The sequence below is a fragment of the Phycodurus eques genome, chromosome 12 (assembly GCF_024500275.1).
Source record: "Phycodurus eques isolate BA_2022a chromosome 12, UOR_Pequ_1.1, whole genome shotgun sequence".
Lineage (NCBI taxonomy): Eukaryota > Metazoa > Chordata > Actinopteri > Syngnathiformes > Syngnathidae > Phycodurus > Phycodurus eques.
The window spans coordinates 2958472-2976525 of NC_084536.1; the positions used below are offsets into that span (position 1 = coordinate 2958472).

The following is an 18054-nucleotide window of genomic DNA, read 5'->3' on the forward strand; positions in this document are numbered from 1 at the left end:
AGCAGAGGGGACGCTGCAGTGGTGGAAGGGGGGGCCCAATTCAAATTCTGCTTAGGGCCCGATCATGCTCGAGCTATAGAAAATGTCTCGATGGATGGACGATGACTCCGATTGTCGTCGAACTTTGAGGTTCCACTGTATGCATGTGAAAAGCCGTAAAGCGTAGCAAGCAGGTGTTAATGACAAAAATAACAAGAAATATATGCATTTTATCCAAGCTGTTTAAATATCAGCTTACTTTGAGTGTTATGTTTATGGCTTCAACTCTTCCTCCTTCTTCCTCCTGGTGTCAGGAGGGACGAGGGTGACGAGCAAGGGTGATAATGACTTGTCAAATTAGAAGTAATGAAACCGGCGGCGAGCGTAAACACAATTTGACATGTTCCGATGACGTTCTCCCATTTCTACCGTGGGGAGATGAAGCAAATGATAGCACCGTCACAATCTCACGGGGTCGCCTCCGCGCACAATGGAACGCGCACAAAGAAATAATGGCTGGCAGCTCTCCATGCGGCAGACTGACACCTGCATAAACAAACAGGCATCTCTCCTATGCGCTTTGCATTTGGAGACCTTTTGGATATGAAATGTACTGCGGTCACGGTCCGACGGGGTTTGGCTGGGCCCGCCTCCAGCTGTCCTGCTCACACCTCATCAGCATGATGGATGGAGTTCATATACAGCCTCATCACGACTTTATTTGGATGCATGTCTGTTGTTTTAGTAGTTTTCCCCGCGTTCCATTTAACGCTTGGCCGTCCTCGCAGCCACACCCGCCTACAACCCTGCATTAGGTACCTCAGGCCTGGTACATAAATAAAGACAATCTTTTTTTTTTTTGTGCCAATTCTGCCCCTTACGGACCAAGCACATCAAACACCCCACAATCTTATGTTTTATTAGTTTATCCTATAAAATTGTCCTTATGCCCGGATCAGACTACAAGACAAATTTGGTCTTTTCACTATGTCAGACTACTGCCAGAAAATCTCGATGTATCTCGGTCAGACCATGGCAACACTGCACGACGTGTGATCCGATACCACCGTATCCCATCTTTTACTATCACTGGGCTTTCTCTTGTCAAATCAAACACTGTCGGAGAGGCGTGACCAGAAAATGTGTTACCTTTCACTGCTATCGGATACAACCGTGACGATAGCGACAACAAGCTGTTTTCAAACAGTGGACCGCCGCGGGAATGTTGGGGGGGGGAAAGAACAAAAACCGGAAGAACGTGCTTGGGAGAGGACGTTTTGGGCTGTCCATTCAAGAAGGGCTTGAGCTATGTTCCCGTACTTTTAATAGAATACAGCTCGCAAGCAGGCAACATAAAGCTATGCAGCCTACATAACGTTAAGCAGCCTAGCAAGCCAGTGCTAGCACTCACATTTGTACGTAAGCATGCCGGCATTGTGTCAAATCATGCTGTAAAGTTTCAATTGTAGTTTCAAGTTAGTGATTATAAATCACAGTTCAAACTAGAATTATGGTTTCAAGATTAGTCCTCAAGGCGTAGTTTTCAAGTTAAGTTTTCAAACCAGGATTTCTGGATGAGATTTCAAGTTGAGGTTTATGGTCAGGATTTCAAGTTCAATTTGAAATTAGCGTTCAAGACAGCAAGGTCAGTGATGGCAAAGTGATGCATATGCCTGACTTCAAATTAACATTTCAAGGTCGGGTTGGGGTTAGGGTTTCAAGCCGAGCTTTTATGTTAGTATGAGGTTTTCAAGTTAGATTTAGGGTTTAAAATGAAATAAAATAAGATGTCCAGCCAGGGAGAGTTTTAAGCCAGGGTTATGGTTTCAAATTAGGGTTTGAAGTTGCAGGTTTTACATTAAGGTTTAAAGGCAGGTAAAAACAAAAAAAAAAAACAGATAATGCAAAATTAGCGTTTCAAAATGGGGTTGGGATTACTGGTCAGGATTCAACCAAGGGTTTTTACGCTACAATGTATTAGTGCGAGTCACTGATGGTGTAGTGGTCCACTCGCCTGACTTTGGCGCGGGCAGCGTGGGTTCAGTTCCCATTCAGTGACGCTGTGAATGTGAGTGCAAATGATTTTCCGTGTCTATCTGTGCCCTGCGACCAGTTCAGGGTGTAGTTCCGCCTTTTGCCCAAAGTCAGCCGGGATAAACTCCGGCGCCCTGCGACCCTAACCTGGATAAGCTTTGTTGAGAATGGATGGATGTGCTTGATACGGTACAAATGTGCGGCTTGCAGTATTGAATATCGGCGGGTGAGTTCGGAGCCTGATCTGTAAAAACAGACCTGTGCACGACCCTACAGCAGCTGCCGCCGACGCCCGTTGCTCATTTCCCAACTTTCACCCCGCCGAGATAACGGCGCCTTTATCGTGCCCCCGCCATTGGGGCGATACTATTGAGAGTCCAGAGCGCATCAATTTGGGCCTCAAATGACTTTCACCAGCTGCCCAAATCCTGACAAGCTTTATGTTCTCTTTAAAAAGAGCCATTTTATGGGAAGCAGAAAGGCAGCAAGAATGAGAAATGGGAATAGAGAGGGAGGTAAGTCAAAAAGCTAATGTCTCACTGACACCCTTTTCGCACACAACAGGGGAAATTTCTGTTCTATAACGGGTTCTGGTTAATTTGAAGTCAATTGCAGAGTTATTAAAAGGATCTGAGTGAGCTGGGCTGAACTTGGTCAAGGGCAATAAATTCACCCCGGAAGCTAGCGTCACCTTCAGCCCAAGGTTTTTTGTTTTTTTTTGGTTTTGTTTGAGTTTTAATAAATGGCACCGTGACCTGTTTTAATGTTGCTCTTGAAGTAAATCCCACAGTTGCAGGTAGGCCTATTTTTTTCCCCCAGCTTTATTTCTCTGAGCTTAAAGTTGCCCTTCAAGTCATAGTCTTGCCAATATGTATGCAAATACCAGAAATTATATTAGCTTCATTTCCCTGTTGTTGTCTATATCCGTCTTTGTGGTTCTCAGGTGGCAAGCTTTGTGCTTTAATGCATTACAGCGCAATTTGCAGTGCGCTCGCTACAAATAAGGTCTGGGTGGGTGGGTGGGTGGTCGGGGACAAAAGAGATCCGACGCACACTGCACCAGACATAGAGGCTGTGATTCAATTTGTTTACAGTGACGAGCGGATGTCAGCAGATCAGCATGCAATCATACAGTGGCACCAAGTGCATCCGCGGTCTGTTTACGGAGCTCATGCTTAAAGGCAGTAATCATGTGTCTCGCCGTTATTAGCCATTCATGCTATTTCATTGCTTTCATTTGTGACGCGTCACTGCGTTTTAACCGATGAGAACGATAGAAAATGACGAGAAACAAAGTCATGTGATTGGATTCATGCTTTGTCTGTCACAAGTATTTCCGATGTATTTATTTATTTGCAACTGACACTTTTGCGTTGACAAAGCAAGGTCCGAGGTTTTATTGCCAGCGAGTCGTAAACCGCTGCTGAGTTCTTGTAACATTTGAGGCTAGAAATGACAAAAGTATGCTATATGCATTGCTAATGAACGAACGGCAATATTGCTAACTTCGGTTTACCAGACTGCTATGCCTCACCTCTGCATGCGGCAGTCTTATATTCCACGGTCCGTTTTGTTTCGGTCCTCGGCCTCCTCTTGGCTAAACCAAAAAAACACTTCTCCTTATCTGCCAAGAAACAAAAACATGAGACCCTTCTTCTCCTCCATTGTTACTGTTAGCTAATAGGTTCAATGCTGCGTACTGATTGCAGTTTTGTCCCGAAGTGGAAAAGCAATGCTAATTGCCCTCATGTATTCCACTTATTTGTTCTTTTTTTTTTTTTTTTTTTTTTTTAATACGATACCTTTGTCCGTTGTGCAGTTGCTTTTTTTCTCAGAATAGATGATTCACGGCCTCTTGTGCCGTGGGCAGGAAAATGCGCTGCAACTGCCTACAAATGTGGATCTACCCAACCAGGGAAAAAGGTAGAATTATTGGATTCTTCATTGAGTAATCAGCAGCAAGCGGCCAAATGCCAGTGCGGCACCAAAGGCTGCCCCCCAGCAGTCTGGCATTGGCTTTGCTCAGCTGGTGTCGGTGGGTAGCTGCATGGCAGAAGGCCTGGAAGACACGCCGCTTGTTTCATTTGCATATGCAGCCGTCACATCACATTTCGTCAAAGGTTGTCTCCTTCTCCCGGCTTGTGTCTGTTTACTCTCACAAGCTCTAATTGTACGCCGAATTTTATTCTGCACAATTAAGCTCCAATTCAAGTGGCGCTGCCAATTGTTTTGTGTAAAATCCTGCACAAAAGGCCAGTTATTGTGTCGTAGAGCTGCATAAATGACTTGCGGGCCAAAAGTGTAACGCAGATAAACAGAGTGAGATGCCAACCAATGACGATATAAAGCAGGGGAACTCATTGTAGTTCAGGGGCAACAAACAGCCGAATTTGATGTCAAGCGGGCCGGACCAGTAAAATTCGAACATACTTTTTATAAAAAAATAAAATTAAAAAAAATAAAAAACATTTTTCCCTTTGTTTTAATGCAAAGCTGTACAAGTACATCTTTTTATGAGTGACATGTAGACAGACCAAGGGCCGCATGGACGCTCTGTGCAATGATGGTACGACGGAATAGAGTTTCTACATTCAAAGACAAAGAAGGAATGAGCGAAAGAGAACTGTGGAATATCTTTGCCTGTAAGTCTTTCAGCATGGAATTTGAATCACACTAATCTCTCAACTGACCTTGCATGGAATACTGCAGAAAACTTGCACATAACATTGATTTTGCAGGTGATTTTTTTCTTCTTCTTCTCTCTCCATCCGATATGATCTTGACAAAGCGAATTGGTTCATTTGTACTCACTGAATAGGACCGGAAAATTACAAAGTGAGTGACGGAAAACCGACGAGAGGGTAAATCTTTCCCACGTCTAAAAATTATCAGTGTTTGGTCCGCATTTGCATTTAAATGAGCAGTGGCGAGCCATCAGTGCGAGGACGGCTCGGAGACGGAGAGATTTGGAGCGGCGCAACACAGACGGGAAAGATTAAAAAGGACATAAACTTAGCCAGAGTTATCGCAAAGACAATGAGGAAGAACGCAGGGATATTCCACACAAATTACTATCAATAGAGTCCAAACTACAAGGTCGAACACAGTCCTGTCAGAAATGCCGTTTGACCTTTAATTCAATAAAATAAAAATAAAGAAAATCCAATAAAACGAATGGAAATTTGAATCATCATTTCGAGAGTCAAGGCATACCTTTAGTAACAGTACAGGCAATGCGTTAACATTCTCAACTGTCATACATGTGTAATAGTGGATAGTACAACCGTGGATAGAAAGCTTTGTCCTGCTTTCCTTGTCGCAATGAGCTCCATGTCCTGTTCTATGGTTATCATCGCATTTGACCTCTTTGCCATCACTGGTACCCTTCTGTTCTGGCATCACCGGCAAAATGTAAAAAAGACAAAGAAAATTTGAAAAACACAGCGGAGTTCATTTTTTTTTATGACTTCTGGAACAGAGTGTGCGTTTCCTGAAACTGTCGGCTGGGATTATTAGGGCTGCACGATATTTGGTTTGAGCATCGACATCGCGACGTACGTGTGCGCAATCGTCACAAAGCTCTGTATGATCACACTGTCATGATGTGAAATGTATTTTGTTTTGTAATCGATCCAATATTTTGTTCATGTCGTAAGCCAGAGCTGCAAGGAATACAAAGTTATCCATGTCTTTTTACCACCGTTCCTGTCATACTGTATTGTGTGTTTTTGCTTGCACAATTAAGGACAAAAGTCATGTTTTTGTTTTAATTTCCCATTTAAAAAAAAAACGTTCTTCCTCGTGTTTTTGAGATTGTAGGGTGAAAACTGCAGCTGGCTACGAGTGTGGATGAAATGGGTGGCAACAATGGGGAAATGAAATGCCAGAATTTTGAGGGTAATAGCCCATCAGCGACATGAACTACGGACTACTTTGTTTTGGGAACGGTGAACTTAGTTCAAAATGTTGAATTACGACCTATGAACTGGACGAGTTCATTTTTGGCACGACGAACCGAACTTTGAACTAGTTTGCATAGAAAATGAAGTTTCCCAACACTGATCTGTATGATTTCACATCGCGATATACTATAGCGCGGATTTAAAGAAATATCGCAATGTCATTTTTTTCCCCCCAATATCGTGCAGCTCTAGTTGGGATTGGACTCTGTTGTGCGTTTAAATGTATTGTTTGAATGGGGAAATGGAACTATTTTAGTGACTGGATGCATTAACATAATCAAGCCTCTCTAATAGTGTAAGTGTGATCGTAATGTTTGTACAGGCCATGCCAGTTCCTATCAAGGCTAATCTAATGGACCGGCAACAGAACAGTAACAGGATGCGTTCATGTGGCTCCCAGACAGCAGAGCTGAATGAAACAAACCCTTATCAGGCCAATGTGTTCTTACATGGTTATTATCACCATCAAACTTGAATCCTGCTGCAAATTTCATTTCAAAGAGACCCCAGGCTCCAACTCCACTTTCTTTCCTGACTCATCTATTGGAGCTGACTCAATCGCCATGGCGATGATCATGGGAAGTATTTACATGAATTGATCTGAGATGCCCCCCACCTCCCTGTTTATGAGCTTTATGGATGACAATAAGGATTTGATTGTCGTGAGCAATATAAGCAGGCTTTGAAACGGCAAAGCGCGACGGGTATACTGGAGCTTAGCATTAGCTTGGGCAGAGCATTGCGTCGTTTTAGCTGTTTGGCATCAGCTGCTTCAACTCATTCAGTTTAACAAGATCTCAGAAGAACTTAGTTGGAGACGCTACTAAATGCTGAGAACCATTCTACGTTAGGACTGGACGCTTTTGGAGAAACATGAGTGCTGTCCCTGTGCAAGCTATCATCATTAGAGGGCAATCCCTTACCGAGGAAATTCTCTGTATTTAATAACGTGATGTCAACCTTTGAATGAACAGTGAGTGAGATGTTAGCCAATAACAATAGAGTTGAACCTTTAATCCGATGACAGTCAATGACAGTTTGGAGCTTCTCCATCTAGATCTCATGCAAGAAGGCTGGACATGGTTCGTCGACCGGTTTACAGGACTCACCAATGAGTGTGCAGATGTCCATGTTTGTCGACTAGTATGAAACCTGACATTGGCTATGACACTGACTCGGGCATTTTGCTCCTGTGGATCCAGAAAGAAAACATGACCTCCTTTTAGCTAATTGGATCATTGACGTGCAGTCATTAATTTCAGTTTAATCAGTTTAAGCCTTGGCAGAGGTGCTCTTGTTTTACTTATAACTATATAACTTTAGAATTATTTCCAAATGATAGATTTGTCACACTCCTTGTCCAGCAACGCTCAGTGCCAAATTGCTTTGTAAAACACAACCTCGGCGTCCCATTCTGGAAGTGCATTACTGCCTTATGTCATGTTTATTTGGATTTTTATTTGGGTTTATTTGGATGTGAAGGCGGGGAATCTGATAGAGGCGTATTTTAAGACCAGCTGTGAGCACAAGCAGCGCTTTCAGCTGTCCGCGGTTGATTGGCGAGCACAGTTCGAAGAGGGTTGATTTGCTGCGCGATGGCAGTTGATGTTTGCTTTTGTTTTTGTTTTTTTTTGCTCTTTTCTGTTTCGTTCGTCTCAGACTTTGAGTTGTACAGGCCAACCGTTTACTGTCAGTTCGGCGCTTACCTCAAGGCTCTTCGCCAGTGCGCAAACCCGATTGTTCGGCCGCCACTCGGAATGCGTTGTCCTCGGACGCGTGGAGACGGACGGATGTGTGTATGTGGACGTATACCGAGGAGAAGAGAAAGCCAACGTGACGGATCGTTATTAAGAGTTCTTATCAGTATAGATTCCCGACTATCTTTGCGAACTGCGAGAACTCTGCTGCCTGCCCAAAATCTGATAATTACACTTCATTAGAGGAGCAGGTAGTGATGAGGCTTAGAGCGAGAGGAGTAATTTAGGGTGATACGAGGCTTTGAATGAAAAGATAGTGGGATTATTTTAATTACGGAGGAACTGATGAGTTGGCTACGGTGACCGTATCTGGGATTTCAAAAATGAAGACACTTTAAAGGGTGCTGGGTAAAGTATCATAGTCAGTTTTCATATTTGGATGGCCTACAGCAGCTCATTATACTCGAACAGCGTGTGAGATGTCAGCCAAAGACAGGATAACGTTTTTATATTCCGAGATCGTGAAAGAAGGTTGGAAGAGAAAGAAACAGAAACGACCAATTATTCGACCTTGTGGTACATTCTATTAGTTTGTCTGAGATTTCGAAAAGTTTACATTCAGATCTACACTTTTCAACACATAAAAGAGCATTGACTTTTGAACTTTTGCCTCTTTACATTTTGGACTTTTTTTATGGCACAATCACTCATCTAGTTTGTCATATGAAGCGATATTATCTAAATTGTGCACATTTGTCATTAGGTCAACACAGTATCATGTTTTCCACATGCTGTACACATAAAACGCAACAAGACCAACCGAAGACTGCACGAACAGTGACGGATGGTTTGAAAATCTTGGACCGAGCCTTTTCCAAAGGGGAATGCCTGGACCTTAACTCAAGTGACACGCAAATTCCGTCATTGTGTGTTTATGCATGCATGTGGGTTCATTTATTCAAGCTGCCGTCTCTGTGCTTACTGTCACATTTGTGTCGAAAACGCACTGTAATAACGCTCCGAGGTGCACACATATCCGAGGAGTTTCACAACTCCGCTGCACGCACCTACAGTACATGTTGTGTAACATTGGTGGTGCGTGAACTACAGAAAAGCTAGTTTAAAAAAAAAAAAAAAAAAGAGCTGCAGTCTCGGATGCTGCAGTGACGGGCGCTCCACAACATGCGCGTATGAAAGCCTGCCTCACAGTTTGGGTTCGTGTAGGAGTGGCCGAGCACAATCGATGTAAAAAGTGTGACGTCCCAGAGGTGCAGCAGGATCTTGTGCGCCAGTTGGTGTGTGTGTGTGTGTGTGTGTGTGTGCGTGTTTGTGCTTGTGACTGCAGTGTGCCTCCAGTGGGAAACATTGATTTTCAAGCCCAGCGTGGCGATGTGGGAAATGTCAGACTCTAATTGAGTTGATCAAGCCATTTTGATTTTCAAATATTTTTCTAAATATCTACAGTACACACGATCACACAGAAGGCCTCCACTTATGACAAGCCCCAGTGGGAGGTCCTCCGCATGGGGCCCCAGTGTGTGCAATACCTAATCTTATGCATTTGAGTTTGACCAGTCGAACACACTGAATATTTGTGAGGTTCGTCTGCATAAATCATTTCCGAGCAGTCGAGCGGCAAGGCGGCAGTCACAGCGGGCGGCGAAATTGTTTCGGGGATGCCTCACTTCCCGACACCAATTTCAAGTACGGTGTCACCTAAGGCTCCAAAAACGCTTCACACTGTACGATAGTGTTTCTCATTTACAAGGAAACCATCTTTTTAACCATGTTTCTAATAGGGGCAGCAATGAACTTTTATTGACTTGCACAATGGTAGCTGGAAATTTTTTCTAACGATATTACAATATGGTGATTTAGCCATCATCGATAGTTTTGAAGAAAAACAGCTGCTGAGATCAATTGATAGTGATATCTAATTTTAAGGGAAGAATGAAAAACTTCCAAAAAAAAATACTAATAACACAAAAATATATACGAGTGGACACATACAGTATTTGGACATCGGACAGAAACAGTATTGAGTGCAGATTATCTGCATATCAATACATTGCGATATCAAGATTTTTGTCCCAGCCCTAAATTCAAAGTGGTGTTACTTACAAAACGTAAGAATTTCCGATACTCGAATGACTTGTACACACAATCAAGGAACAGTTCAGGAGTGCTTTTCTAACGATTGCATTGACTGAAAAGTCATCCAGTGACTCTGGAGGCAGCAGTTAAAGGTAATATCAAGTACTCGTACGGAATAATTGACATTGATCGATGAATGTATGAATAGTGACTGAGATTCCTGCAGAAGATGGCGTCGGTTCTTATGTGTCTTGATTGACCAACCGATGGGTGCATTAATAGCAAGATTACATCCAATGACAGCGTAGGTTTTACTTGCAGATCCCAGACAAGAAGATTCAGCCTATCTCCTGGTTTTCAGGATTCATTGCCAGTTGTATCCAAGTTATTGAGTTTATTAAACAACCAATCGATAGCCGGGTTTACATTTTTTTTCATTCTGATTTGAAAATATGCCGATTGGAGAGCCAGGTTCAAGTGCGAGGTGATCGATGCCGATCTCATCATCCCGTGATCATTGCAGCCTGACTCATTTCTGTGTCACCATTTCCAGAACAAAAAATAACTTTTGATCGATTTTTGGGAAAGGAATATTCTCCGCCAGTGAAACGGAATGAAATTCCATTTGTTTTCATCTGGTTTACTCTGATTGAAGTGCATTTTTTTTTTTAATCCAGTTTGGATTTCTAAACCAATTCTAATTCGAATATTAGGCTCCGTGTAAATTAGGCTAGTGATGTTGCCTATGGACTGAAGCATTGATTTCTTTTTCGAACCTTTTTACAAAATCAATCAATAACTATTTCGATGACAATCTACTGCTTATACTGCTATCTCAACTCTGTTTCTGCAGTTTGAATTGAACACATGCTCCTGCTTGTAAGTACACTGGAGGGGTCTTGTCCTCATTATTAGCGGCGATAATTAGGCCAAGTTACACACATTGCGCAGTGATGATGCTTTGTGTTTCTATCGCATTCCCACCTAAGCGCACTTTTTTTTTTTTTTTTTTGTGACCGAGCTCACTCGTAATTAGCAGCTGTAATTAGGCCGACAACTATTCATATAGGGAATGCATGCATGTGTGACTTCCCCGCTAATTAAGAGTATTAATTACAATCATCGCCGTTCCTGCGAGACTACGTATCACTCCCAGTCGGGGTTCTTATGGCTTTATCTCACCCCACCATCACCAGCAGCAACCACTCACTGTCTCTTACAATGTCGCGTACTCCCAAATATGCAGTGCACCTGCTGCACACAAAACTGATAGCGGCCCATAGCTAGCTTGGGTATGGGGAGGGATTTGCATAGCGCTGTGCTTCCCGTTCCTGAATGCAATTTGTAACATAGAATCATCTCAACCACACATGATGCAGTATGAGTGAAACCGCAGCTAATTGTTTGATTCTGTCGAAGTTACAGTATTTTACATCAGGATGGTCATTTGAGTACATTTCCATGACTGACTAATTGGTCAGTTCCCCCAGTTTCAGAGTTTACAAAAAAAAAAAAAAAACCTTACATTCAAGGTAATTTAAGGTTAACCGTGTTCAGCAACTCTCTGACCAGGTTAGGGCAAACTTGCGTCATGAAGTCAAGGCACGTTGCCTTACCTTTTTTATGAGCTTGATGCGTATTCCTGGTTAAATATCTTGCCTTGCACTGAAGAGTCTGACATCATTTATGGTGCGTTTTGCAGCGGGCTGCCGGATGCAACGACAGTTTTTGCATTTGAATATTGCAGGAGTGTTGCCTGCAGAGGCCAACATGGCGCACACGAGCACCAGTGCCTTCCGCAAATGCTAATTTGTTATATGGACTGATATAGTTTTATTAATATGCCTTTTGCAAAATATATGATGAATAATGATTGCACTTATGAAACACCCGTCAGATCATATTAAATATTGATCATAATAAAACTCTCACTTATACTCAGACCTTTATTGCAGCCGGCAGTTAGCAACATACCTCGTTAGCGCTTCTGTAGCCCGTTTGAATCCGGTTTATGACGCAGTTCCACCGTTGTGTCAACTTTAGATGAAAAGCCACATCACTACCGTACTTCTTTTTTTTTTTTGAGTCACCCAAAAATGTAGCTTACAGATGCTAGGGACTTCAATTCTCGAAAATATCTTTTGTATCTTGCGCTTTCAATTTAGTACATTATTCTTGAATTTCTGATTGAAACTTTTACCGCGCTAACTTAAGGGGAGCAGGTGTAATGGAAGGAAATATGCGATTATTCATCCTAGAAACTAGAAACTGAGGCATCTGCCTACGGCTGCATTGGGAATAAAATTGTTCTCGGTACCTAATTGAATTCTCGTGTACACTGATGTAAAAGTGTGCAATAAATTTACAATCATCATATTTAGCGGTTTGAAACCCAGTGTGAAATATAGACTTCATTAAGGTTTATTATTTCAAGGTGGCTGGCCTTCAGTCGCCGTGTAAAGACCCTTTTTACATCTGTAAAGGGGGCAGAGTCGGCCTGGGAGTTTTTTTTTTGCCCTCTGAGCACTAAGAAATGCGTCGGACCGACGGCATCGGTAACGGATAGGTGGACCGGCAATGTGAAGTGTGTTGTGCTGATAAACGTTTCTGTCTGGTTTGCTCACAGTGGATGGCTGCACAGACTGGTCGGTGGACTACCTGAAGTACCAGGTGCTGCATGGCGAGCCGGTGCGGCTAAAGTGCGCCCTGTTCTACGGCTACATCCGCGCCAACTACAGCCAGGCTCAGAGCGTGGGCCTCAGCCTCATGTGGTACCGCAGTTCGGGCCTGGGCCACAGCGACTTCGAGGAGCCCATCTCCTTCGACGGCGTCCGCATGAGCAAGGAGGAGGACGCCATCTGGTTCAGACCCGCCGACCCTCAGGACGTCGGACTCTACTCATGCGTGTTACGGTACGACGGCGACAATTTGTGGATGATGGGTAAACTCATAAAAAGGGTTTTCCACATACGAGGCACGCTCAGTTCATGCAAGCATTTATTGGAATTATGACTTTGCAACCACGTTAGCGAAGTTTAGGGATAGACGATGGTGCGTTCCAACTTTAAGTTCCAATTTATATTGCATCGTTGCTATAGGAACGGAATTCCGTCGTCAACCTAGGCCGCCCTGTACAGTTGACTTAAGTGGTTAACTTGGGAATAATTTGATATTTGTAAGTGTCTCACTCTGGCGACGATGCCTCATTTGTAGATGAGGTAAACAAAAACAAAAATTAAAAAGTGGATGTAAAATATGAAAAGTCATATTTCGAATTACATTTAAATTCATTGCATTTATTTATTTTTTTAATTACAATTAAATAACCAATAATTTATTCAAATTGATTTTTAAAAAAAATGTTAACCGTCTGTATACAAATGTTTGTTTTAATTTATTTGAGAAATGTTTTATTTATTTTACAATAACTTAATTCACACAAACTAATGATCAACGATAATACGAAAGTAATAATCAGAAGAGAGCATGATTTCCTGCGCAAAGGCTTTCTACAGCGACCCTCGTTACGCTGGGCAGACGTACCTAATATTGTGGCAGTTAGTCGTGTACAAAGCGCACTCGACTGGAGTTGCGAGTGGTTCAAGATTGAGATGCAGAGTAGTGTCGCGGTAACTTATTAACCTTTGCGTCAGATAACATCCTTCAATAATTGGCTCATTGCAGCTCTTCATTTGGCGGAGTTTTTAATAAACTGGGTTAAAGGCCTCTTAAGGAGCCAGAGAGGCTTGAAGTGCGCTCGCTTAAGTGTTTCTGTGTGAGCGAGAACACGTGACCGATGCTCTCGCAGTTTTGCCCAACAACCGAGCGTGGTTTTTCTTTGTAATATTTGACAGTTCTTAAAAGTTAGCGCTCTAAGTCTGGTGTAAGAAAGTGCCCCGGGTTTCTTAACGCGCCTTGGAGCCACGGGGATTTTTTTTTTTTTTTTTTTTTTTGGACTTTTCGGACGGCACAATGCGAGAGATTTTCCCTTGAGCTGCAATCCATTGCCTTTTGTGTCCGAGTGTAAGCCTTTGAGTCGCACTTGTGACCCGGGCATTCCGGCCTGAACGCTCCTGTCGTCGTGCTCTATTGCGTACCTCCATGCAGAATTTATCAACAAGAAAACCGAGGCAGGTGGACTTCATGTGTCAAACTTTTTCGCTGTAAGAAATTAACCGCTGTTAATGAAAAACTGAACAGTCAGGAAATGATTTCCAGTCAGTGTAGCGTATGCTAGCTGCTAGCCCTCGCATCTCTCATTCAAGCCACGCCACCTTCCTACCGTGACCCGCACGTTACATATGTTTACCCTTGTTTTGTCTCGGGTTCAATCCAATTCCTTCTTTTGAACTTTTATTGCTAACTGGGGGGGGGGAGGGGAATCGTGGCCAAATAAAAAAGTCTGCGGGAGCATGTGGGTGTACAGACAGCGAGACTGGCGTGTCGTACGCGCTGCTGTGCCCACGTGTGTGTGCGCACACAAATGATTGGCATCTCTTCGGTCACGCCTTCTGTCTCTACAGTCTCTGATAGGCTCGGGACAGGTCTTAAAATAATAATTATAATTAAATTAGAGGCGTAATATGGGGCCAAAGAGCGATACATTTTCAGAAGATAATTTTAATAATATTCTACTGTCAGGTGATACAGATAGTTTTAACATATATAAGTTTTTAAAAATTGCAATCTACCTTTAATTGAAATATAGGATGCATTCTTTGAGCAAATTAAAGCAGTTCATGTTTAAAAAAATTATAATAATAATGAAGAATAATGGAATTAACCCTACGTGCATTCACCACAACTCAATGCAGCTCTGCTTACCTTTCGGCTTTGCCGTGATAGCAGTGGCGGCTTTGTGCGCACGGGGGCTGTTGGGGTTTCCGCATACTAATGCTTCTGCATGATAGCGTTTCAGACTGGCTGATGATGTCACAGGTGGGCGGAGAAAGGCGGTGTGGGGGTGGGGCGCTCATTATGTTCATCAGATTGGCTCAAAGACACGTTCAGAAATAGATAACAAAAGATTTTGGTTGTTTCATTTCACATGTTTTTAGACGCTCACTGAGCTAAAGTCTGGTGACAGTTACTGACATATCTCTTTTCCTCTCTTTTTTTGTGGTGACACATTTGTTTTGGGTTGAAAACTTGAATCGAACTTCGAATTTTTGCACTTTCATAGTGTTCCACTTTGGATGCTCCACTGTGTGTTGTTTTATTACATCGCAGCAACTTATTTTTATACCGTTATGAATGGTAAAGGGGACATTTTGTGGAGATGAGTCTCTGGAGTGCCTGCCCACCCACCCACTGGGAAATTACACAAGAAAGTCATTTTTATTTTTTTGTTGTGAGCTGCAAAATGTGTCTTTCCTCCAACATTTCTTTTCCACTCACCAATTGATCGCGGCGTGAGCGCCCGTCCGCCATTTTCGTGCGGAAGCGCTATCACGTCAACGCTAACAGAGCCGCGGTCTTGTCGGATGCACAGATCAGCGTTATCGGCGGAAAGCTTCCGATAACCGAAACCTAAATACATGATATAACGTTACACAATAGCAAACGGCACAGCGTTACGTATGTGGCGACATTCTGTTGCATCTTTGATTCGCAATGGTAAGTTAAATGACCTTCTTGTGCCACGCGACAATGTATTCTCACGCCGCTGAGCGAGCTAGTCCGCTGTCGCCATTTGTAACCTTGAAATGTCATAATTACAGGAAATATTCATTGGAAAAGTACTTCTAGGCCATGATTATAAACAATGAAAGAATTCTCTCCTGTGCCGCATGACAATGCATTCTTCGGCCGCTGGGCGAACTGGTTTATTGTGCGCAGTTTGTAACCTTAAAACATCGTTATTTCCGGACCACTGTCAGCCGAGGACCCCTTGGTGTTACGGTCTTCTATGGTGCAAATAGTTTTGAAATTGGAACGAACAAATTGCAGGTTGGGAATCGAGCAAAGAGGTGACATTGTGTGAAGGTGGCTTCCTCTCTTCGCTTCCCTCCCCTCGCCTCTCTTATTAGGTGCAACAGCGATTGGAATCAGTCAATCATTCAACCACACACACACACACACACACACACACACGCACGCACGCACGCACGCACGCACACACACACGCGTACTATTTTATGATAATCCTAGCATTGAGTCTGTCATGTCTTTTGCTGGATTCCATATGTCTCTGCCAAGGGTTGCTAATTAACACGTGGAGAATGGCCTCACACCGCGCGCGTCGAGTGCGACATAGGTGACACGTTGAACAGCAAGTCGACCTCTGGCTGTCCGTCATTGCAGCGCCCTTTCGCAATGTCACTGCGTTTGTGTGGCGGTTTAACCAGTACATCTGTCTGCTCCCGGTGGACCTCAGTGATTATTTTTGATCATCTCTGCCTTGCTTAGCAAGGTAGATGGTTGGCTGCATATGCAAATGTAGGTCACCAAACAATACATGACTTTATATATTCCTTGGCTTGGGGTTGCATACACCAGCACATTTAGTCATCCAAGTCAAGTGTATATCACAAAATAGTATCAAAGAGCTTCACAGGCCCACATTTGACAAATATTGACAACATCCCCTGATCTAATCCCCCCCTCAGAACCCCGTCAAACTCAGAACCCCGTCAGGGAGAAAAGACGAAACCTTGAGAAGGACAATTTAAAGTCTTCGGTGAACCAAAAAAAAACAAACGGGGCAAACGTGCGTCTCTACACGCAAGGGCCCGAAACGAGATTCAAACCTTGAACCTCTCGACCGTAAGGCAGATGTGCTAACCACTCGAACACCGTGTTGCTGGAAAAGACGCATTGCATTCTACAAAATACGATTATTTAGCATTCCGACTACAGTACAGTATGTTGGTGCATTGTTGATTTTCACTGAGTTGACAATAAAGGTTTTGAACAAGGCATAAATTGCCAGAAAAAGGAAAATACAGTAAACCTCTTAATAACCCAGTGTGGTATAGTAAATATTTATAAATTGGGTATAAACAATGTCAACTGATATTCACAACTAAATAGCTTTAACACACAACATTGTGTTTCCAGTGAATTGTCTTCCTTGGACTTGTTTCCACACCACTTGCTTGCTTTCCACCCACTCGCTCGCTTTGATTGGCTGTGAGGAGTTATACAATGCAAGCAATCGATCCGTTTGCGCGTATTTACGACTGTAAAGCTGAGAAAAGAGGACTGTAAACTCCGCCAACATTTTGCAGGTAAAATTACACGCATTGGTCCAAAAAAATGAAACGCTACGTCTGGGTTCGTTTTGAAACGAGTCTGGATCCAGATGGCAGTCTGCTTATTGAGGTCTGCTTTTGTGGAAGATTCTTCTTCTTTTGATTTTTTTTTTTAAACTCATTCCTGGCAGCCATTCTCCTGCCGCCGCTTTTTACGTTTGTCTTTCACGCGCGCTGCATATACTGTCTGTGTGTGCGCCCGCGTGCGTGTTTTATAGCTGCAGGGGGTCAAAAGTGTTTATATGAAAGAGGTGTCTCCCTTATTGCTTCCATAACCTGAGTAGATCGTATGAAAGCCTTGTCATTTGCAGTGAATGGGGGCATCTGGCGAGCCTGAAATGTAATGTAATGAAATGGAATAAAAAGACCTCTCCTAGAGAATGACCAGAATCGCTCCGGCCGGGCAAAGTGACGCAATGCCGGACACCGCATGAACGCAAGTTTCGGCAAATTAAGACTTTCTACAAGATTTTGTCCATCGGATTTTGCTTGCGTTCATGGAGAAGAGCTTTTGTGACTCCCAAAGGAGTTTCCACTCTAGTTCTTCCGCACCAAACTCATCCGAGCGTCCTTTACCGGATGTTGCTCTGTGCCCTCGAACACAGTCGTGCTGGGAAAAGACAATAGGCCTTTTAGTCGGAAGTACTGAGCCATTTGCACGGGTTGCTGTGGTAACAATGTCGGCGACAACACAAAAGTATGAGCGGTGGTGAAACCCCCAAAAATCAGCATGTAGCCATACAAGTTGCCTTGTTACTTGCCGTCAAGTTGCAGTGCTGGACATCTCCGTCTTCTGTGTTCATGTATTTATCATGCGAAAAGTTCACATTCTGACCTCTTTGACTCAGCGAAGCTGCAAAATTTTAAGTGGGCGATTGCAGGATTAGAGGTGTAGTGGTGCTGGGAGTCCTTATAGAGCCACTTGGCCACCCTAAAAATGGGCTAGAAAATGCCTACGGTTTGGAGCGAACCATTTTTGAGGCAATGGGGTCATGTATTTTACCCTCGCCTTTTTCAAAACCAATGAGATATTGG

At 43.2% G+C, this 18054-nt stretch overlaps 1 protein-coding gene across 1 annotated transcript in view; it reads left to right on the top strand.

The window, feature by feature from the left end:
- The window catches only part of il1rapl1a (interleukin 1 receptor accessory protein-like 1a), a 188068-nt gene that overhangs the window by 80503 nt on the left and 89511 nt on the right, over window positions 1–18054 (top strand). The window contains exon 3 of the mRNA XM_061692438.1: window positions 12393–12678. Within this exon, the coding sequence (XP_061548422.1) occupies window positions 12393–12678 (286 nt within the window). The remainder of the gene's footprint in view (window positions 1–12392; window positions 12679–18054) is intronic.